The sequence below is a fragment of the Neomonachus schauinslandi genome, chromosome 1, assembly GCF_002201575.2.
Source record: "Neomonachus schauinslandi chromosome 1, ASM220157v2, whole genome shotgun sequence".
NCBI lineage: Eukaryota > Metazoa > Chordata > Mammalia > Carnivora > Phocidae > Neomonachus > Neomonachus schauinslandi.
Genome location: NC_058403.1, coordinates 66911515 through 66934102, shown reverse-complemented (window position 1 = coordinate 66934102; position 22588 = coordinate 66911515). Strand labels below are relative to the sequence as shown.

The 22588-nt window shown below is 40.4% G+C and overlaps 1 protein-coding gene across 1 annotated transcript in view; it reads left to right on the top strand.

Moving 5' to 3' along the window:
• HACD2 (3-hydroxyacyl-CoA dehydratase 2) overlaps nt 1-22588 on the top strand; it is a 114280-nt gene that overhangs the window by 67777 nt on the left and 23915 nt on the right. Inside the window, exon 4 of the mRNA XM_021692498.1 lies at nt 12640-12728. Within this exon, the coding sequence (XP_021548173.1) occupies nt 12640-12728 (89 nt within the window). The remainder of the gene's footprint in view (nt 1-12639; nt 12729-22588) is intronic.

The window sequence follows — 22588 nt, the reverse complement described above, 5'->3', positions numbered from 1 at the left end:
AGTGCCCCTAGATGAGGGTCTCTAAAATCCCAACCATTCAGTTATTACAAAGGCTGTGCTTCTGTTTTAAGTGAATAAAATGACATTTTGGTTTATTATCTAGACTCCTCTGGATTTGATTAGTCTGAGTCAGTCTCCCAAGAGCCTGATTTTTGCTCATGAATGGGATAAAATTAGTTTTTGTTTTTTTTTGTTTGTTTTTTTTTTAAAGATTTTATTTATTTATTTGAGACAGAGAGAATGAGATACAGAGAGCATGAGAGGGAGGAGGGTCAGAGGGAGAAGCAGACTCCCCGCCGAGCAGGGAGCCCGATGCGGGACTCGATCCAGGGACTCCAGGATCATGACCTGAGCCGAAGGCAGTCGCTTAACCAACTGAGCCACCCAGGCGCCCCCTAAAATTAGTTTTTTGTAGTTGGAAATCTGAGGTCCAGATTCTGGACTTCTTGATTCCCACCAAAATATATCAGCAACCCTGGAGCACTGGTCAGACCATTAGCAGTCTAACCCATTGTTTCAATGGCAAAAGAAGAAAGCAGAAATGAAAGGGAAAAAAATATTTTTATGTGATGAGCTAGTCTTTGAGTTAAAAAAAAGAAACTAGAAATACTGGTGGTCTTTCCTTAAGCAGCAAATGCTTAATAATTCATTTAGGAAAGCCTTTGATTATTGATCTTTAGATTTTCTGGTAATGTAATCTACAGTATAATCTGGCTAAGTATATTCACTTAATGTTTGACTCACTGATTTAGCTTCTTTAGCAGTATTACATATTATATCACCAGGCTTTGTGCTTAATTCATATATTTATTTTTTTATAAAAGCTTTATTCACATATATATTTCACCCATTTAGAGTATATAATTCAGTATTCACAGAGTTGTGCAACCATTACCACAGTCAATTTTAGAATATTTTCATCAGCCCATAAAGAAACCCAGTACCCTTTAGCTGTTGCTCCCAGTTTCCCTCCTAACCTTCTAGCCCCCGTTAACCACTAATCTACTTTCTGTCTCTATAGTTTGTCAATTCTTGACTTTTCATATAAACCGAATCATGTAACATGTGGTCTTTTGTCACTGGCTTCTTCAGTCAGCATGTTTTCAGAGTTCATCAATATTATACTATGTATCAGTACTTCATTTCTTTTTATTTATTGTTCATTACTTTTTACTTTATTTCTAATGTTCCATTGTGTAGGTATACCACGTTCTATTGATCCACTCATCTGTTGTTGGACATTTTGATTGTTTCCAGTTTGGAGCTAAGATGAATGCCACTATGAACATTCACTGCCAGTGTTTGGGCATATGTTTTTTTTGTTTGTTTGTTTGTTTTAAGATTTTATTATTTGAGTGAGAGAGAGAGAGAGCCCAAGAAGGGGGGAGGGTCAGAGGGAGAAGCAGACTCCCTGCTGAGCAGGGAGCCCGATGTGGGACTCGATCCCGGCATTCCGGGATCATGACCTGAGCCGAAGGCAGTCGCCCAACCAACTAAGCCACCCAGGCGCCGTGGGCATATGTTTTGTTTCTCTTCCGTACATATATACCTAGGAATAGAATTGCTGGGTCATATGGTAATTCCATATGTAACATTTTGAGGTACTCTCAGAGAGTAGCTATACCATTTTATATTCCTAACGGCAATGTATGAGGGCTCGAATATTACCACATCCTTGCCAGCACTTGTTATTCTCTGTAATAATGTATCTGATGATTATAGCCATCCTAGTATATCTCATTATGGTTTTGATTTGCATTTCCCTGCTGACTAATGATTTGAGCATCTTTTCATGTCTTTATTATCCATTTGATATCTTCTTTGGAGAAGTGTCTATTCAGATTCCTTGCCTATTTTTTAATTGGGTTATTTGTCTTTTATTATTGAGTTGTAAGAATTCTTTATTTTCGGGGCACTTGGATGGCTCAGTTGGTTAAGCATCTGACTCTTGATTTCAGCTTAGGTTATGAACTCAGTATTGTGAGATTAAGCCCCGTGTCAGTCTCTGCATTGGGCATGGAGCCTGCTTAAGATTCTCTCTCTCCCTCTGCCCCTCTCCTCCCTTTCTCTCTCTCTCTAAAAAAAAAAAATTTTTTTAATTTAAAAAAAAATTTTAATTCTTTTTTTTGGATATAAGTCCTTTATTACATACAATTCATAGATATTTTCTCCTGTATGTAGTCTTTTAACTTTTTTGATAGTATACTTTGAAGCCCATAAGTTTTTAATTTTGATGAGGTCTGTGTTTTCTTGTGCTTTTCGTGTCATAGCTAATAAACCATTGCCTAATCCAAGGTCACAAAGATTCACATTTATGTTTTCTTCCTCTTTTTTTTTTTAATCTTTAATGCAATCTTTTAAAGAAGGCGATCATTTTTTACTAAAGACATCATTTGAATTTTATCTTTGCTAAAATGCTGGGGAGGAGGGTCAGAGTTTGACCTGACCATATAATCTTTTTTTTAATTAACATATAATGTATTATTGGTTTCAGATGTACAGGTCTGTGATTCATCAGTCTTACAAAATACCCAGTGCTCATTACATCACATGCCCTCCTTAATGTCCATCACCCAGTTACCCCATCCCTCCACCCCCTCCCCTCCAGCAACCCTCAGTTTGTTTCCTGAGATTGAGTCTCTTATGGTTTGTCTCCCTCTCTGGTTTCGTCTTGTTTCATTTTTTCTTCTCTTACCCTATGATCCTCTGTTTTGTTTCTTAAATTCCACATATCAGTGAGATCATATGATAATTACCTTTCTCTGATTGACTTATTTTACTTAGCATAATCTCTAGTTCTATCCACTTCATTGCAAATGGCAATATTTTGGGGGTTTTGATGGCTGAGTAATATTCCATTGTGTGTGTGTGTGTGTGTGTCTTCTTTATCCATTCATTTGTCAGTGAACATCTGGGCTCTTTCCATAGTTTGACTATTGTGGACATTGCTGCTATAAACATTGGGGTGCAGGTGCCCCTTCAGATCATTCCATTTGTGTCTTTGGGGCAAATACCACGTAGTGCAATTGCTGGGTCATAGGGTAGCTCTATTTTCAACTTTTTGAGGAACCTCCATACTTTTTTCCAGAGTGGCTGCACCAGCTTGCATTCCCACCAACAGCGTAGGAGGATTCCCCTTTCTCCACATCCTCACCAACATCTGTCATTTCCTGACTTGTTAATTTTAGCCATTTTAACTGGTGTGAGGTGATGTCTCATTGTGGCTTTGATTTGTATTTCCCTGATGCCAAGTGATGTGGAGCATTTTTTCATGTTTCTGTTGGCCATTTGGATGTCTTTGCAGAAATGTCTGTTCATGTCTTCTGCCCATTTCTTGATTGGATTATTTATTCTCTGGGTGTTGAGTTTGATAAGTTCTTTATAAATTTTGGATACTAGCCCTTTATCTGATAAGACATTTGCAGATATCTTCTCCCATTCTGTTGGTTGTCTTTTGGTTTTGTCGACTGTTTCCTTTGCTGTGCAAAAGCTTTTTATCTTGATGAAGTCCCAATATTCATTTTTGCCTTTGTTTCCCTTGCCTTTGGAGATGTGTCTAGCAAGAAGTTGCTGCAGCCAAGGTCAAAGAGGTTGCTGCCTGTGTTCTTTTATAGGGTTTTGATGGATTCCTGTTTCACATTTAGGTCTTTTTATCCATTTTGAGTCTATTTTTGTGAATGGTGTAAGGAAATGGTCCAGTTTCATTCTTCTGCATGTGGCTGTCCAATTTTCCCAACACCATTTGTTGAAGAGATTGTCTTTTTTCCATTGGACATTCTTTTCTGCTTTGTTGAAGATTAGTTGACCATAGAGTTGAGGGTCCATTTCTGGATTCTGGATTCTGTTCCATTGATCTTTGTCTGTTTTTGTGCCAGTACCATACTGTCTTGATGATTACAGCTTTGTAATAGATCTTGAAGTCTGGCTTTGTGATGCCACCAGTTTTGGTTTTCTTTTTCAACATTCCTTTGGCTATTTGGGGCCTTTTCTGGTTCCATACAGATTTTAGGATGATTTGTTCCAGCTCTGTGAAAAAAGTTGATGGTATTTTGATAGGGATTGCATTGAATTTGTAGATTGCTCTAGGTAGCATAGACATTTTAACAGTATTTGTTCTTCCAGTCCATGAGCATGGAACATTTTTCCATTTCATTGTGTCTTCATCAGTTTTTTTCATGAGTGTTCTATAGTTTTCTGAGTACAGATCCTTTACCTCTTTGGTTAGGTTTATTCCTAGCTCTCTTACGGTTTTGGGTGCAATTGTAAATGGGATTGACTCCTTACTTTCTCTTTCTTCTGTCTCATTGCTAGTGTATAGAAATGCAACTGATTTCTCTGTGTTGATTTTATATCCTGCCACTTTGCTGAATTCCTGTATGAGTTCTAGCAATTTTTGGGTGGAGTCTTTTGGGTTTTCCACATAGAGAATCATGTCATCTGCAAAGAGTGAAAGTTTGACTTCTTTTTTGCCATTTCAGATGCCTTTTATTTCTTTTTGTTGTCTGATTGCTACGGCCAGGACTTCTAGGACTATGTTGAACAGCAGTGGTGATAGTGGACATCCCTGTCGTGTTCCTGACCTTAGGGAACAAGCTCTCAGTTTTTCCACATTGAGAATGATATTCGCTGTAGGCTTTTCATAAATGGCTTTTATGATATTGAGGTATGTTCCCTCTGTCCCTACACTGTGAAGAGTTTTAATCAAGAAAGGATGCTGTACTTTGTCAAATGCTTTTTCTGCATCTATTGAGAGGATCATATGGTTCTTGTCCTTTTCTTTTATTAATGTATTGTATCACATTGATTTGCGGATGTTGAACCATCCTTGCAGCCCTGGAATAAATCCCACTTGGTTGTGGTGAATAATCCTTTTAATGTACTGTTGGATCCTATTGGCTAGATTCTGGTGAGAATTTTTGCATCCATATTCATCAGGGATATTGGTCTGTAATTCTCCCTTTTGGTGGAGTCTTTGGTTTGGGGATCAGGTAATGCTGGCCTCATAGAAAAAGTTTGGAAGTTTTCCTTCCATTTCTATTTTTTGAAACAGCTTCAGAAGAATAGGTATTAATTCTTCTTTAAATGTTTGGTGGAAATCCCCTGGGAAGCCATCCGAACCTGGACTCTTGTTTATTGGGAGATTTTTGATTACTGCTCCAGTTTCCTTGCTGGTTATGGGTCTTTGCAGGTTTTCTATTTCTTCCTGTTTCAGTTTTGGTAGTTTATACATCTCTAGGAATTGATCCATTTCTTCCAGATTGCCTATTTGTTTCCACATAGTTGCTCATAATATGTTCTTATAATAGTATTTCTTCGGTGTTGGTTGTGATCTCTCCTCTTTCATTCATGATTTTATTTATTTGGGTCCTTTCTCTTTTCTTTTTATTAAGTGTGGCTAGGGGATTATCAGTCTTACTAATTCTTTCCAAGAACCAGCTCCTAGTTTAGTTGATCTGTTCTACTGTTCTTTTGGTTTCTATTTCATTGATTTCTGCTCTCATCTTTTATTATTTCTTTTCTGCTGCTGGATTTAGGCTTTATTTGCTGTTCTTTCTCCAGGTTTTTTAGGTGTAAGGTTAAGTTGTGTATTTGAGACCTTTCCTGTTTCTTGAGAAAGGCTTGTATTGCTATATACTTTCCTCTTAGGACCACTTTTGCTGCATCCCAAAGACTTTTGAACAGTTGTGTTTTCATTATCATTTGTTTCTATGAATTTAAAAAAAAATTTTTTTTTTTTTTAATTTATTTGACGGAGAGAGACACAGCGAGAGAGGGAACACAAGCAGGGCGAGTGGGAGAGGGAGAAGCAGGCTTCCCGCGGAGCAGGGAGCCCGAAGCGGGGCTCGATCCCAGGATCCTGGGATTATAACCTGAGCCAAAGGCAGATGCCCAACGACTGAGCCACCCAGGCGCCCTGCATTTTTTTTAATTCTTCTTTTATTTCCTGGTTGACCCATTCAATCTTTAGTAGGATGCTCTTTAGCCTCCATGTATTTGAGTTCTTTCCAAATTTCCTCTTTTGATTGAGATCCAGTTTCAAAGCATTGTGGTCTGAAAATATGCAGGGAATGATCCCAATCTTTTGATAATGCTTGAGACCTGATTTGTGACCCAGTATGTGATCTATTCTGGAGAATGTTCCATGTGCACTCAAGAATGTGTATTCTGTTGCTTTAGGATGGAATGTTCAGAATATATCTGTGAAGTCCCTCTGGCCCAGTGTGTCATTCAAAGCCCTTATTTGTGGGCGCCTGGGTGGCTCAGTCGTTAAGCGTCTGCCTTCGGCTCAGGTCATGATCCCAGGGTCCTGGGATCAAGTCCCACACTGGGCTCCCTGCTCAGCAGGAAGCCAGCTTCTCCCTCTTCCACTCTCCCTGCTTGTGTTCCCTATCCCACTGTCTGTCTCTCTGTCAAAAAATAAAATCTTAAAAAAAAAAAAAAGCCCTTATTTCCTTGTTGATCTTCAGCTTAGATAATCTGTCCATTGTAGTGAGAGGGGTGTTAAAGTCCCCTATTATTATTGTATTATTATCAGTGTGTTTCTTTAATTCTGTTATTAATTGGCTGCTCCCATGTTAGGGGCATAAATATTTATAATTGTTCGATCTTCTTGTGAATAGACCCTTTAATTATGATATAGTGTCTTTCCTCATCTCTTATTACAGTCTTTGGTTTAAAATCTAATTTGTCTGATATAAGGATTGCCACCTCAGCTTTCCTGTGATGTCCATTAGCATAATAAATGGTTTTCCACCCCCTCACTTTAAATCTGGAGGTGTCTGTGGGTCTAAAATGAGTCTCTTGCAGACAGCTTATTGATGGGTCTTGCTTTTTTATCTAATCTGATAGCCTGTGTCTTTTGATTGGGGTATTTAGCTCATTTACATTCAGGGTAACTATTGAAAGATATGAATTTAGTGCCATTTGTATTACCTGTAAAGTGACTGTTACTGTATATTGTCTCTGTTCCTTTCTGGTCTATGTTACTTTTGGGCTCTTTCTTTCCTTAATATTTCCTGTAATATTTCTTGTAGGGCTGGTTTGGTCGTCACAGATTCTTTAAGTTTCTCTTTGCCCTCAGAGCTTTTTATCACCCCTTCTATTTCGAATGATGTCCTAGCTGGATAAAGTATTCTTGGCTATTTTTTTTTTTTCATTTAGCACCCTGAATATATCATGCCAGTCCTTTCTGGCCTGCTAGGTCTCTGTGGATAGGTCTGCTGCCAATCTAAATGTTTCTCCTGTTGTAGGTTACAGATCTCTTGTCCCCACCTGCTTTCAGTATTTTCTCTTTGTCTCTGAGATTTGTAAGTTTCATTAGTGTGTATCAGGGTGTTGAACTGTTTTTATTGATTTTGACAGGGGTTCTCTCTGCCTCCTGGACTTTGATGCCTGTCGTTCCCCAGATTGGGAAGTTCTCTGCTATAATTTGCCTCAATATACATACCTTCTGCCCCTCTCTGTCTTTCCTCTTCTTCTGTGATCCCAGTTATTCTAATACTGTTTCGCTTTATGGCATCACTTATCTCTCAAATTCTCCCCTCATGATCCAGTAGTTGTTTATCTCTCTTTTTCTCAGCTTCTTTATTCTCCATCATTTTGTCTTCTATATCACTAATTCTCTCTCCTGCTTCATTTATCCTAGCAGTTAGAGCATCCATTTTTTATTGCATCTCATTAATAGCCTTTTTGATTTCAACTTGGTTAGATTTTAGTTCTTTTATTTCTCCACAAAGGGATTCTCTAGTGTCTTCTATGCTTTTTTCAAGCCCAGCTAGTATCTTTATAATCGTTATTCTGAACTCTAGTTCCAATATCTGACTTATATCCATACTGATTAGGTCCCTGGCAGTCAGTACTGCCTCTTGTTCTCTTTTTTGAGGTGAGTTTTTCTATCTTGTCATTCTGTCCAGAGAACAACAGATGAATGAGAGAACAAAATAAAATGGCAACAACAACCCCAGAGAAATAATACACTAAACAAATCAGGAGAGACCCGAAACCAGGAAAAAAAATTAAAGAAAAAAAAAATATAATCAGACAGGTGAGCAGAATAGAGCAATACACTGGATTATGTACGTATTTTGGTCTGTTTTTTAGAAAACTAGATCCCAAAATTGTAAAGAAGAAAAACTTATATATGTACAAAAATAAAATTAAATACAATGAAAGAATAGAATGTAACTGTAAAAATTGAAATTAAAAGGCAAGAAAAAACAAAAGAGGAAAAAAATCCAACAACAACAAAAAGGAAGGGATATAAACAAACAGGTGAACCGAACAGAGCAATACACTATCTCCTGAGTGGTTTTTGTCAATTTGTTAGAAGAAACTATATCTTAAAATAGTAAAGAAAGAAAAATGTATATATACAAAAATAAAATTAAGTACATTGAAAGGATAGAATGTAACTGTAAAGATGAAAATTCAAAAAGATTTTAACAAAACAAAACAAAAAAGGAGGAAGAAAAAACAAAAAGAATATGATCAGACAGATGAATAGAACAGAGTCATACACTAGATTTTGGGTGTATTTTGGTCTGTTAGAAGAAAACTGCATCCCAAAATTGTAAAGAAAGAAAAACTTATAAATATAAACAAAAATCAGGCTAAATACAATGAAGGGATAGCCTATAACTGTAAAAATGAAAATTAAGATTTAAAAAAAGTCGATAAAATAAGAAATTGGTTGAAAAGGAAAGAAAAAAGTTAACTTTGAAAGACTAAAGAATCATAGGAAAAAAGCCATGAATTATTTGTGGGTTGTTTTGTTTTGTTTTTCTTATTTTATTTTATTTTATTGTGTTATGTTAGTCACCATACATTACGTCATTAGTTTTTGATGTAGTGTTCCATGATTCATTGTTTGCGTATAACACCCAGTGCTCCATTCAGTACGTGCCCTCCTTAATACCCATCACCAGGCTAACCCATCCCCCCACCCCCTCCCCTCTAGCACCCTCAGTTTGTTTCTCAGAGTCCATAGTCTCTCATGGTTCGTCTCCCCCTCCGATTCCACTCCCTTCATTTTTCCCTTCCTACTTTTTTTTTTTTTTTTTAATATATATTCTATGTGCTGTATTCCCCTAGCGCTGGAGTTTTGCAGTTCTCTTTGATGGGTAAACTTGGTCTTGGCTGGATATTCTTGCTGATCTTCTGGGGGAGGGTCCTGTTGCAGTGGTTCTCAAATGTCTTTGCCCGGGGCGGAATTGTACTGCCCTTGCCCGTCTGGGCTAAGTAATCTCTTCCGGTTTGGTTTGCTCTACGTGGCTTTTGTTCCCTGAAAGCTTTCCACGCAGCATTAGAGGACAAGAATGAAAATGGCGGCCCCCCTATCTCTGGCCCTGGAGGAGCCGAGAACTCGGGGCCCCGCTCCTCAGTGAGCCCCCAGAGAAAAGCAGTCAATCACTCCCATCTCCCCAGTCTCCGGCCGCTCTCCGTGCTCACCCGGCCTGTGACAGAGCGTTTCTATCTCTGGCACACGACCCCGTGTGGAGTCTCCAAACCTAGCAGATCTGTGCATGCGCTCCCACGCTGCGCCTCCCTGGGGAGGAAGGGGCGTCTCCCCGGATCTCCCACTTGTTGGGTCCCTGCTGGAGGAGCAGTGGCCTGACTGTGCCGCAGATCACTGTTTATGGCAACCCTGAGCTGAGAGCCCACGCCTCGGCTCCATCTCGGCAGCCGGCTTCTCCGCTCTGATACCTGGGAGCTCTGCTGCACTCAGGCACCCCTGGTCTTTCTGTGACCCTAAGGGTCCTGAGACCACACTGTCCCGGCTAACACTGCACCCTCACTTAGGCACCTGAGCAACATCCCTCACTAGAGCAGACCTCTAAAAGTTCCGATTTTGTGCTCTGCTGCTCTATCACTTGCTGGTAGCCGGCTGATGGAGGCTCTGACCCCCCACCCCTGCGATTAATCTTCCCATGTATCACCTGGGATTCACTTCACACCTCCTACCTTGCAGAAAGTGGTCGCTTTTCTATTTGTAGAGTTACAGCTATTCTTTTCTTAGATCCCCGTTTGAGTTTGCAGGTGTTCAGAATGATTTGATAGCTGTCTAGCTGAATTCCTGGGACCAGATGAAATTAAGGTCTCCTACTCCTCTGCCATCTTGGACTCTTGTCCCTCCCATTTATATTTTCTTCTAAGAGTGTTACAGTTTTAACTCTTCCATTTTGGTTTTTAATCTATTTTGAGTTAATTTTTTTGTATTTGATATAAGGAAGTGTTCTAACTCTATTCTTTTGTATACAGCTATCCAGTTGTCCCAGCACCATTTGTTGAAAAGACAGGGGCGCCTGGGTGGCTCAGTCGTTAAGCGTCTGCCTTGGGCTCAGGTCATGGTCCCGGGGTCCTGGGAACGAGTCCCACATCGGGCTCCCTCTCCCTCTCCCACTCCGCCTGCTTGTGTTCACTCTCTCACTGTGTTTCTGTCAAATAAATAAAATCTTAAAAAAAAAAAAAAAAAGACAGTTATTTTCCCATTGAATTGTCTTGACATCCTTGTTGAAAGTCAAGTAACGGGCGCCTGGGTGGCTCAGTCGTTAAGCATCTGCCTTCGGCTCAGGTCATGATCCCAGAGTCCTGGGATCGAGCCCCGCATCGGGCTCCCTGCTTGGCCAGGAAGCCTGCTTCTCCCTCTCCCACTCCCCCTGCTTGTGTTCCCTCTCTCGCTGTGTCTCTCTCTGTCAAATAAATAAATAAAATCTTTAAAAAAAAAAAAAAGTCAAGTAACTATAAATGTAAGGATTTATTTCTAGACTCTCAACTGTATTCCATTGGGCTACATGTCCATGCATTTATTTTTCTTTCATTCATTCTACAAAGATTTATTGAGTGTCTTTATATGGCAAGCATTGCTTGACATGTCCATGTTACTTGCTTTTGGGAACTAAACTGTCCCTCTTTGAAGCCCAAATCATCTTCAAGAAACACATTCTAACAGGATCTTGCATCTCTTTTTCTTAATGAGATATGAAGTGATTTCCTTTCATAGCCACACCCATAGAGACAATACTATCTCTGATTTGTACACAGTCTTTTGGCAAGTTGTTTCTCTGTTTTATAAATGTTCAGAAGTCTGAGTGTGTTTTAGAAGGCTTGGAAGGATGAAAATTGGTCTAGGATAGTCCAGTAGATGAAGAAGAGGTTAGTTTTAGAGTGGAAGGAAGATGTGCAGCCATGATGAGGGCTCCTGGCAGGTATGGAATGGCCCACATGCAACCTGAAATGTCCAGGAAGTTGGTAAGTGTAGTTGCTGCTAGTAGTAAGACCAGTGAGAAATAGCAAAGAGGTGAGGATGGAGGAGCTGCTAGATTGGGTACCCATAATTCTGCTTCCAGATTTTATTTTAGTAGCAGTTCCTTACCAGTATAAAGTTACAATGAGAAAATGAGGCTTACAGATAATGGCTTATTGCTGGGTTTAAGATGACCTAATGGAGGCAAGAGTTTTTTGTAATGGTGGTGGCTGGTTTCTCCATAGGGGTTGTGATTGTAGGAATTCAAAGGAGAGGCCAAAGAAATTTAAACTTAGCAGAACTTAATGGTTATCTAAAATAACTAATGATTCCAGTGTTATAACTTCAGGACATTGGAATGATAATTATACCAATGTTTATTGTAATGAACAAGGTGAGAATGATTTATAAAGATAATAAACTTTGATTTTTGTATGCTTATTGGCAAAATATTCAAGTGAATTTTAAAAGATAATTTAACCATTAGATAATACATCAATATACAGTATAGATAGTACATATGATATGCAGGAGTTGCTAATGTTCATTAGATACAAATACAGTTGATTTCCCTTTTATAGGTGCCTATTCATTTTTGAAACCCATAGTATAAAATGACCTTTCAGTGTCTAATTTTAGTGGTTAAGCGATGGTTTTGTTTTCTCTATATGATAAATGTAAAATATATTGCACTTGGCCAGTGATTTTGAAAGGCTTTAAGAAAGGTACCTAGAGGGGCACCTGGGAGGTTCAGTCGGTTAAGCGTCTGCCTTCGGCTCAGGTCATGATCTCAGAGTCCTGGGATCAAGCCCCACGTCGGGTTCCCTGCTCAGTGGGGGGCCTGCTTCTCCCCCCCCCCCCGCCCCCCCCCCCTCTTTTGGCCCCCCTCTCAAAAAAAAAAAAATTTAAAAAAAAAAAAAAAAAAAAAAGGGTACCTAGATTCCATGATATACTGTTGGCATTAACAATATTATTGTTTTGGGGGGGAAGCAATATTAGAGTTTTGGAGGGAAAAATTTGGAGTTTTGGGGGGGTTTTTTGTTTTATTTTTTTTTAAGATTTTATTTATTTGTCAGGAAAGAGAGAGAGAGTGCACAAGCAGGGGGAGCTGCAGGCAGAGGGAGAAGCAGGCTTCCCGATGAGCAGGGAGCCCGATGCAGGGCTCGATCCCAGGACCCTCAGCTGAAGGCAGACACTTAACCGATTGAGCCACCCAGGCATCCCTGAAGGAAAAAAGTTTTTAATATTGACTGTATTGAAAAACAGTTTATATAAAGTTTCAGTTGCCCAAGATGGTTTCATGTCTAAACAGTAAAATTGAATGGTTCAGAAAATGTATTACATGTTGAAACTTAGTACAATATACATTTATTTACCCATCCTAAAATTTCTTTCAGGAATTGTTCCATCTTCTGTTGTCCTGACTTCTTTCCAGGTGATGTCAAGAGTTTTTCTGATATGGGCAGTAACACATAGCGTCAAAGAGGTAAGTGTTTACATAGACTAAAATTAAGTAATGCCAGCAATGCTAGTCAATGCTAGTCAACTTTTCTGTTTCGTGTGTGTTATGGCTACAGATGGAACTCTGTGTCACATCAGTATAGCCCAAATAAAATGCATATTCGCTGTAGGAACTGGGTTACTGGTGGGAAACATAACTCCAAATTTGCAGTGTTGTTAAAGAGAAGACTGGTTAAATGATAAAGTCCTGCAATCTTAGTTCCCATAGAGATTCGGATAATATGGATGTGGTCTGCAGTTTAGTTATATTTTGGGGGTATCTTGTTTGTATTCAGCATACGAAACTGGACATCTGCATCCTTACAGTGGAACTGTTGACGGAGTTGGGAATATTAATTCAGTCCAGAGCAGTCCTCTTTATAGGACGAGGAGAAACAAACTTGTTTCCACCCCACCCACCAGGATTAATGGAATTCCCAAATGTGCTGCGTCTAGTGGTTCTGGAAGGGAAGTACTCTGCAGGGGGCCTGGGGCGATAGGTACCCAGGCAGGCCCGGTGTTGCTGGGAGAAAGCCAGCATTACTGTCGGTATGAATCCACAGCTAAGCTTTCATTTTCTAGTATCGGAGAAGGGGATTGTTTTCCTGTATGTTTTTTGCTTTTTAAAAGTTTTATTTATTTCTTGTTAATGTCACCTTGAATAGAGTACCTGTAGCCACCAGGAGGATTCATTTTTCAGTTTTTTGGTCCCAGTCACCAGCAGTATTGGAATCTTTGGGACTCATGAAATGTGCTTATCCATTAGCATTATTCTGGTGTTTTCTTTGTGTTCTATTCTTTCAAAACCCCTGTCAAAACATTTTGTTTTTCAGGATTTATTTTGACAGTTTCATTTGTATTTCAACTAATGAGGTTTTTCTTTTTAACTTTTTATTGGCGTATAATATACATACAGAAAAATGCACGTGGCTAATGAGTTTTTAACCAAAGCTGATTAAGCTCATTTATTATTTTTGTTACATTCGTATGAAATTTGCTGATCCAAAGGCTTTTTTTTAACCTCTCACATCTCGAAGATATCTAACCTTTACATGTAAGAAGAATGTCAAAACAATCACTTACTTTTTAAAAATTTTACTTTAATTCCAGTGTAGTATAGTTAATATACAGTATTATATTAGTTTCAAGTATACAATATAGTGATTCAACGATTCTATACATTACTCAGTGCTCATTGTGATAAGTATATTCTTAATCCCCTTCACCTCTTTCACCCATCCCTTCTCTGATAACCATCTGTTCTCTATAGTTAAGACTCTGTTTTTTAGTTTGTCCCTTTTTTCCTTTGTTCGTTTAATCACATACTTTTTAAAAAGTGATCTCATTTCTTGGAAAGAAGTTTGTTTCTGCTGGTCCTATAAAGAGGACTGCTCTGGACTGAATTAATATTCCCAACTCCCCCAACAGTTCCATTGTTTTAACCAGCAACTCATTAACTTCCTGATAGTCTCAAGTGACCTAAATTTTTTTTCTGATAGTAACTCATCCATATTCTTAAATAGGTAATTATGTACTTTCAGTAATTAGATGTTAGGTACATGAAGACAGGGTATTGTCAACTACAGGGTGTGTAATCGCTTTGCCTAAACAATCAGATATTAATTGTCCAGGTGCTATTCCTCTGGCTGATAGATTATTTATGGCCTCTGCGTTTTCCTCCTCTCTTCTGCCTAAGTGATCACTCTCCTCCTTTTCTCCTTGTTAGCCTTCTGGCAAAGGGGTAACAGGTAAATCTAAAATGCTTATAATTCACATCAAGCAGTTCTGTTTGCCATATTACTGTTAGCAACATTTGCCAGGATTTCCTGGGTGATCATTAAGACTGCTTGGTTTAAAAGCTATTAACTGTGTGGATTACAGAGAGGTACATGGACCTGGCCATTGTCCTCAGTAACCATACTACCTGACAGATGCATAGATTTAACCATTTCAGATGGTTCATATATAGTGTCATATTTGAGCTCTGCAGTAAGTTGTACACTTGTTACATTTGCATATTCAAAATTGTTTCTCTGCAACCAAACTTACCCAGTTTCCACTATCATTGACATATTATTTTCTTAAGAATGTGGTGCAATTAATTGTGTTGTCTTTCTGCCGCCTCTTGGGTCCTCTTTTCCCATACACCCTATTAATTAGTTGACTTGCTCCTTTCTCACATAATTAGGATTCAGTGTTTCTGCTGTTCAGGGATCATAGTTCTTTTCTCCTAGTTCCCCTTTTCTTTGAATAAAACTCTTTCTTTATTTTGTGTACATAGTAAGATCCCCTCCCGGCTCACCCCAGGTCATCAATAGCTAACTTTTTTTTTTTTTTTAAGATTTTATTTATTGGGGCACCTGGGTGGCTCAGTCATTAGGCATCTGCCTTCGGCTCAGGTCATGATCCCGGGGTCCTGGGATTGAGCCCCGCATCAGGCTCCCTGCTTGGCAGGAAGCCTGCTTCTCCCTCTCCCACTCCCCCTGCTTGTGTTCCTGCTCTCGCTATCTCTGGCTCTGTCAAAATAAATAAATAAAATCTTTAAAAAAAGAACCAGAAGGTGACGAGACAGTTTTCTATTATGATATAAAAGGACTCACCCATCAGTTAGTGTGACATCTTGATTGGTAGGTTATTAAAGAAATAATGTGGTCTCTTTGTTGAAAAGCTTTTTCTTAACTAAGCATAGCAAATAACCTTCCCACTTTTTTCCTTCTAAAGAGCGCACCTATATGAGCGTAGTAAAGCTTCTGACAAAAATGACAGGCTCAGGGTGGGAGGTAGGGTGTGGGAATCAGCAATTCTAGCTGACCTCTTTCCTTTCCAGTTTTCCCACCTGTCTCCCAGGCTTGAACTGGCTCCTTCTCCATCTCTTAGCCAGGCTGGCCACGCTGCTGCCACATCAGACTGCTATGGGCTTTTTTCTCCTCACACTCTGTTTGAGTCTGTCCTTTGTCTCCTGATTGAGCTGAAACAAGACTGCTTTTTCCAAAGTGAACTGCAGTGGAAAATGCCACTTTCTATCCCTCACTATGACCCCCCTTCAAAAACACAGGAGTTCGTAGCGCAGATATTCTTCCTTTGTCCAAAAGTAGCTAAGCAGATCCCCAGATTCGTAGATACTCAAATGAGCCATTGTCCCTTTCCTGGCCCAACCCTCTTAGAAGAAGCCACCCAAATCCTCGTCACAGTTCTCAATGGAAGATCACCATGTTCTGAGCAGAAGTCCCTGGTCACCAACATGGGCAGTAGTTGAGAAAGAAGTTGCTGGACTCTCACTGTGACTTTAGCCCAAGTGCAATGAATACCCTCTACAGTCTACGAGTGACAGTTTGTATAAAATAAAGCTGTACCCTGGAATGCTGAGCCTTCTCTCCTATCTTCCTCAATCTCTGCCACCAGTGGAGAAAGGGATGTTTTCCTGCATTCTTCCAGAATGTTCTGTGAGTTCTCCTGATTCTACCAGTCAGCTGTTTCCCACCACTTTTTGGCATGCTGCTGGGCTTTGTGACACTTAATCTGCCATTCTTGTCAACTTCTCAGTGAGATGCTTACAAAAAGCTTGCAATCAGTGTTTAAGAAAGTAACCTCCAGTTTCTTTATACTGATCTTTGTCTGTTTGATGCATTACAGTTTACAGAAGGCTTTATTAAGATATATTGTGGTCATTCACTCTTGACAACTGTCCCTTGAGGTAGGTTGCAGCCTCCAATTAGAGTTCCGAAGCTAGAGAAACAAAGTGACTAAATAAGCAGAGTTGGGAATGGACTTTTGATTCCAAAGTCTTCCCTCTGTATCAGAGCTTCCCTCTCACCATTTAAATTGTGGGATGAACACAACCTTATTTTTGTGTGCTGCCCGGGCTTTCTCTATCCCATACGGAGTGGAAAGCCCCTGTCTCAGACCGAGCAACACATGCCTTGAAAGCAGTTCTGTCGTGCCACATGCTTGCTGAGGTAGGATTCTCAGATCGGTCATCTATCTGTATGTGAAGCGCCCACACGAGCTGTGGGCTCGGGACGCTCGTCTGCGGCACGTTGCCCGCTTGCTCCTCTCTTAGTCCGGTGCTCCCGTGGCTCTGTGATGAACCTGTCTAGTTGACTAGCCTTTCTCCTTGAACATTCCAAGACCGTTTTCCTGTTGGGACTTATGGAGTATTTGGAACAGAATTACCCAGAAAGCTTATCATATTTCTACTTAATTAACTTGAAGCCTAACCAGCTCTCATCATTCTTTTCAAGTCCAAGAGCCGTGGTTTCATTCTTAAAGAATGAAAGCCTTAGGGTTCCCTCAACACTGTTAAAGTAAAGGCACTGTAGAGTTTCTGGAGCTTTTTCCAAGATACAGTGTCTGCTGAGCTGGGACTCATGCGCTTGTCAGAGGAAGCCTGGGAGGCTCACCTTGAAGGCAGAGGGAGAGCAGAAGGCACAGCATTAAAGAAGCAAAACTGACTTTCGTTTGCTTGTTTTTAAGAGCGAGGATGAAGAATCCAGCTGCTTCACTTTGGGGTGGGTCCTGGGAAGGGCTATATCCTGGGCATGTGCTTCATGGTGCCCGGCCAGAGCCACCAGGCTGATTGAGTAGGAGGTCATTCCCACCTGAGGAAGTACTGTGCAGACACTTCTCTTCCTGGGATTTATCAAGAAATGTCACCTTCCTTGGACAGCTTTATTATTTTCTAGGTAATTAGAACTCAGTATTATAGAACCTGGAAGCTTAGCACCCATAACTCATGTGAGGAGTTGATGAGTGTTGACTTTGACACTTATCCTAAAGCTCAGGACAGAATGCTTCAACATTCTGGGCCTTGTTTTTCTCATCTGTAATGCAAGTATCTGTCCTGCTTATGTCATGGAGTTTTTGTGAAGAAGAAATGAGAAGGGTTTGTGGAAACAAGGCAGCCGTATTCAGAAATCAAGGTCTCTAGCATGCAGCTTTTGCTGAGCAGCTTCTGAAAGCCCTTGTAAAGCAGTTTCACCTCAGAAGGAATGTTCCTTCTTTCATAGATGAACAGTTCGCTTTTTCTTCCTCTTCTCTTCTTTTTCACTCTTGCAGAAACTAAAATACTAAGTAAAGTGACACCCTCACTCCCACACTCATCATCCTATTTTGGTTGCATTACAGGTTTGTCTTCTCTGCTGGCTTCACAGCATGCGCGTGCTCTCTGTCACCTCTCGAGGTTGCTTCTCCCATTAGTGTTTCCTGTGGCGCACGTGCTTCTTGCTGTTCCACGTGGCCGCCTGTGAACACGGCGTTTCCCTGAGGCAGGAAGGGCACCTTCTTAGCCCCATCAATCACATGAGGAGCTCAGGTGCTGCGTCGGTGGTACAGGGTCCCCCTCGCGTTCTGTACTTGGACCCGGAACCCTGCCGCTCTGTCTTCTAGTACGCCTTTCCATAGTGACATTTCGTCTTAGCAAAGGCCATTGGGATACAGTCAGTATCTTTTGCCCCCGGAATGCCGAATGTCTTAGATTCTCCACCCAATTCCATCTATTCCCGTACTTTCTATTTTAAATATTTCTGTAGGTGGATCTGCATCACCTTCACTTTTAAAATTAGCACCTCTCCTAAAGGTAGGAAACCTCATTATTTGATCATGAGTCAGACACTGTCAAACTTGAGACAAGTCCTAGACAAAGGCAGCCATACTGTATGGCCACTTCCACAGCTGTTCGTAATGGGCACTTGAAGATAGTGGTACTTTGCTCAGAGCTAGGTGGTTCATTCTGCCTTTGCCTGTACTGAGCATAGGGGATTCGGGCAAAATCAGAATGCCTGTTTTCCCCTCAGTGTTTTTCTGTCTCTTTCCAACATTTTCTTGAGCTATGTATAAAGATTTTTATTTCGAAATACTGAAAAATATTTAGATTTTCGTAAGTTCACTTCTGCCCTCCCATGTTGCTTCTTTCTCGCATTGTCTCAGTGCTTTTGTAGCCCTTGAAATCCTCCATTGGAACTCATTTGTTCAAAATGTATTATACTCTGACGGTACTGTTCTTTGATAATTAAGTCAGTCGTGTTAAAACAAGAAACAATCCAATATCTTAAACCGTGCAAGCCAGCATTACCACCACTTTCTACAGAACATAGCCCTCTTTGTCAATTAATCATTGAAGAGGTTCCAAGTGCAACAAAATCAGGAAATTGGTTTCATTTGTCTTTAACGTTAATCTTTTTCTCCTCCGGGCTCTCCTCCCCGCAGTGACCCTGCCCCACAGACACCCCTACACTTGAAGCTTCTCAGGACCTTTTCTTCTGCTCTCTCACCCCAAGGGCTAACTCTGACATCCACCATTCCCAGTTGTCAACTCCAGCACAAGAGGGAACAGTTACATTAGGCAAACGCCCCGGAAGGCTGCACAGTTATTTTCATTTTGGGTGGGATCTCACTCCGGGGAGGAGGAGCGGGGGCCAAAGCTGCCCCCGCCTAACTCATTGCAGACTGCCCTGGAGACTCCCAGTCCTTTCAGGCTTGAGTACTGTTGGCTTCTTCCTTTTCCTCTGCCCCAGAGCTTCCAGACCTTAGGTTCTCCAGAGCATTTTATAGTTCAGTTAGTCTTTTTATATATTATGCTAAAGTCCCCTTCCCTCTTGTAATTGATGTTCTGGATACATCAGCGGGGTTGCCTACATTGCTCCTATTTTTTGATAATGAAATTTCTGACAAAGAAACTTCTTGTTGGAATGCATCATCTTCAAGCATTAGACATTTCTATACTATTGGGTAGTATCTTAATCTATGTATTGCTGCTATTTACAAATCGAAGGAAGCCTGTTTAGAGCCAAATCTGGTTCCTTGCAGTCCTGAGATTAGCAAAGATCTTGACCCTTGACATTAGGAAACTATCATGGAGAAGGAATGAGAGTGAAGGAAGGAAAAAATGGATACCTTGGGTGTGAAATAGTAGTTTCCCAAATAAGGCCATGAGATTTATGGTTTCAGCTTTGGTTACAAGGCATCAGTTTGAATTAAAGAATCACATGGGGAAGCAAAGCTCTGTGTCACAGAACTGTGCTGCTGAGGTGTATTGTCAGTGGACAATTACCAGCAAGTGAATTCTGGCATTCAAAACTCTTCTCATCCATGGTTTGAAAATGAAATGCAGTAAGGTGCTTATTTAGACTGTTTATTCCACGCCAAAGAAAGGTAACTTTTTGGTTACCAGCATTTGTCTTTTGGGTATTTGCTCTTTCCCAGCACTGTCTAGTAGAACTTTCTGCAATGGTAGAAATGTTTGTATCTGCACTGTTCAGTACAGTAGCTACTAGCTATATGTGAAAACATTGAACCCTTGAAATAAGGTTAGTGAGACTGAGAAACTAAATTTTAATTTCATGTAGTGTAATTTAAATAGCTGCATGTGACTGGAGGTTGCCGTAGTAGTGTAGCTGTAGATGTTCAGTGTGATGTTATTTTGCCATTCTCTCTTTTTTTTTTTTTTTTAAGATTTTATTTATTTATCTGACAGAGAGACAGGAGAGAGGGAACACAAGTAGAGGGAGTGGGAGAGGGAGAAGCAGGCTTCCCGCTGAGCGGGGAGCCCAATGCGGGGCTCGATCCCAGGACCTTGGGATCATGACCTGAGCCGAAGGCAGCCGCTTAACCGACTGAGCCACCCAGGCACCCCTGTTTTGCCATTCTCTTGATTTCAGTCAATTGGGTTTTCATATACTTGATCTCATATGTGCATGACTGTGTGATTTTTTTTTTTTTTTTTTTTTTTTTACTTTTTAAAAAATTTTGTTAAGTATCCTCCACACCCAGCTTGGGGCTTGAACTCACGATCCTGAGATCAAGAGTCACATGCTCCACTGACCGAGCCAGCCAGGCACCCCTGACTGTGTGATTTTTCAAAAAACAGTCTGAAAGAAATGTATATGGTATACTTGATATGCTCTGTACTTTAGACCCAGTGATTTTTTTTTTTTTTTTATAACGCTCGAGCATAAATCGTTACAAAAACCCTACCTGCAGGGACGCCTGGGTGGCTCAGTCGTTAAGCGTCTGCCTTCGGCCCAGATCATGATCCTGGGGTCCTGGGATCGAGCCCTGCATGGGGCTCTCCGCTCCGCAGGACGGGAAACCTGCTTCTGCCTCTCCCACTCCCCCTGCTTGTGTTCCCTCTCTCGCTGTCTCTCTGTCAAATACATAAATAAAATCTTAAAAAAAACCCCCACACACACACAACCCTACCTGCAGATGTGGGAAACAGTGTGGATGGTTTTCTCTGTTACAGAGATAGCAGTTGATTAGCTGGCGAGGCAGAAGGCCATGCAGGCCCGACCTTTCAGAGGCCTGCAACTTGGCCTCCGCGGTGGTGGAGTCACCATGGTAACATGTCTTAGTCTTGCCCTTTATGAAAACCATTTCACAAGGCTTCTCTGTCCTATTTGAGGTTGGTAAAATAACATAAATAGTAGCATAATGACATAATAAAAACATAAAAGATGCCATAGAAGTATAGTCAACATTATCCCAATGAGCTCGAAGATTCTCATTTCACACTGTAAGAGTGAGATGATTGACATGCATCGTGAGCATTGCTAAAATATGCCAGCAAAGTCAAGGAAAGTTAAAAATTATTACCTATAAATTGCTTTTAAACAGGTGTGTCCCACAGTACAATGAGTGGCATTTCTAAAGCATGGATTAATATTCATTCGAAAATTGTTAATACGTGGGAGAAGGAACTATCTCTTAGATTACCTTCTCCTCTGCCAAAACGGTCTTTTAGGTACTGTAGCTTTTTCAGTATAACTTTATTTTTAAGCATGAATCTGGAGTATGAGATAGCTTAATTAAAAATATATAAATTGATAAGAATACCAGTATATTCAGCCTTCTGACAACTGGCCTGCACAGTGAATGCAGCAATAACTGGTCTCATTGGGAGTCTTGACGATGATGGGGCGGCCTGAAGAAATCATCCCCAACCCCCTGCTCCTATGAAATACAGATAAAATGTATTCTCGTTTCTTCAGGGAAGAGGGTTCAATAATGTTTTATACTTACTCGTCTCAAGAAGCCCTAGTCAGGCACCTCTTGTTACAAGCTGTTATGCATCACGGATAAAATAAAGCATATTACTAAGTTGTCTGCATTTTCCAGAAAGAGGACCCTTTTCAAGTCTGAAGTGAAATCCTGGTGCACTTCGGGAATTTGTAAGACGTGACTTGATGTGTGTGTGCAGATATGTGTGAGTGCATGCTGAGAGTATGCTTTGCATTTTAGAAGTGCGTTTGGGAGAGAACTAATTATCAGGCTTGGTGCATTCAAGACTTAACTTTTGTTTTCTTCAGATTGCCGCCATAAACGTTTGTTTTTAACAAGAAGAGTTTGGGCATCTTCTCCCTTTTACCTTATTTTGCACTGGCAAAAAATTACCAGAATAACCAAAAACTTGAAAATTGTACGTCTCGTTTGCGTTCTGCATTTGGTGCTGGACTGTTAAATCAGGTTTAAGGAATCTTTTGTTGAGGTCATTGCCTCAAAGAAAATTATGTTGTAAAAGCTAATCAAGCTAGCCAAGTTTTTAAGTAATACTGTATAGTTTTTAAAACTTGAGCTTTTCAAAATGTTATATTTGTGTAGTGCTTTGCAACCTGTGCAGAAGCTATGAGCTGGCAGCAGATCTATCCCCCAGGTGGGTTTGAAGAGAAAGTTCAAGAAAAACCCAGCAGCTGGGGGGGTATACCATCTCACAAGAGCAGAAGTACTCAGCTACAGCTAGTGATTGCTAAGTGGATCCAGTGTTAGGCAGTATGAATTTTTAAAGAAAAGGTAGAAATCTAGATTATTTTTTTATGAGGAATCTCCCAGCTTTACTAACTGGCTCAAATATCT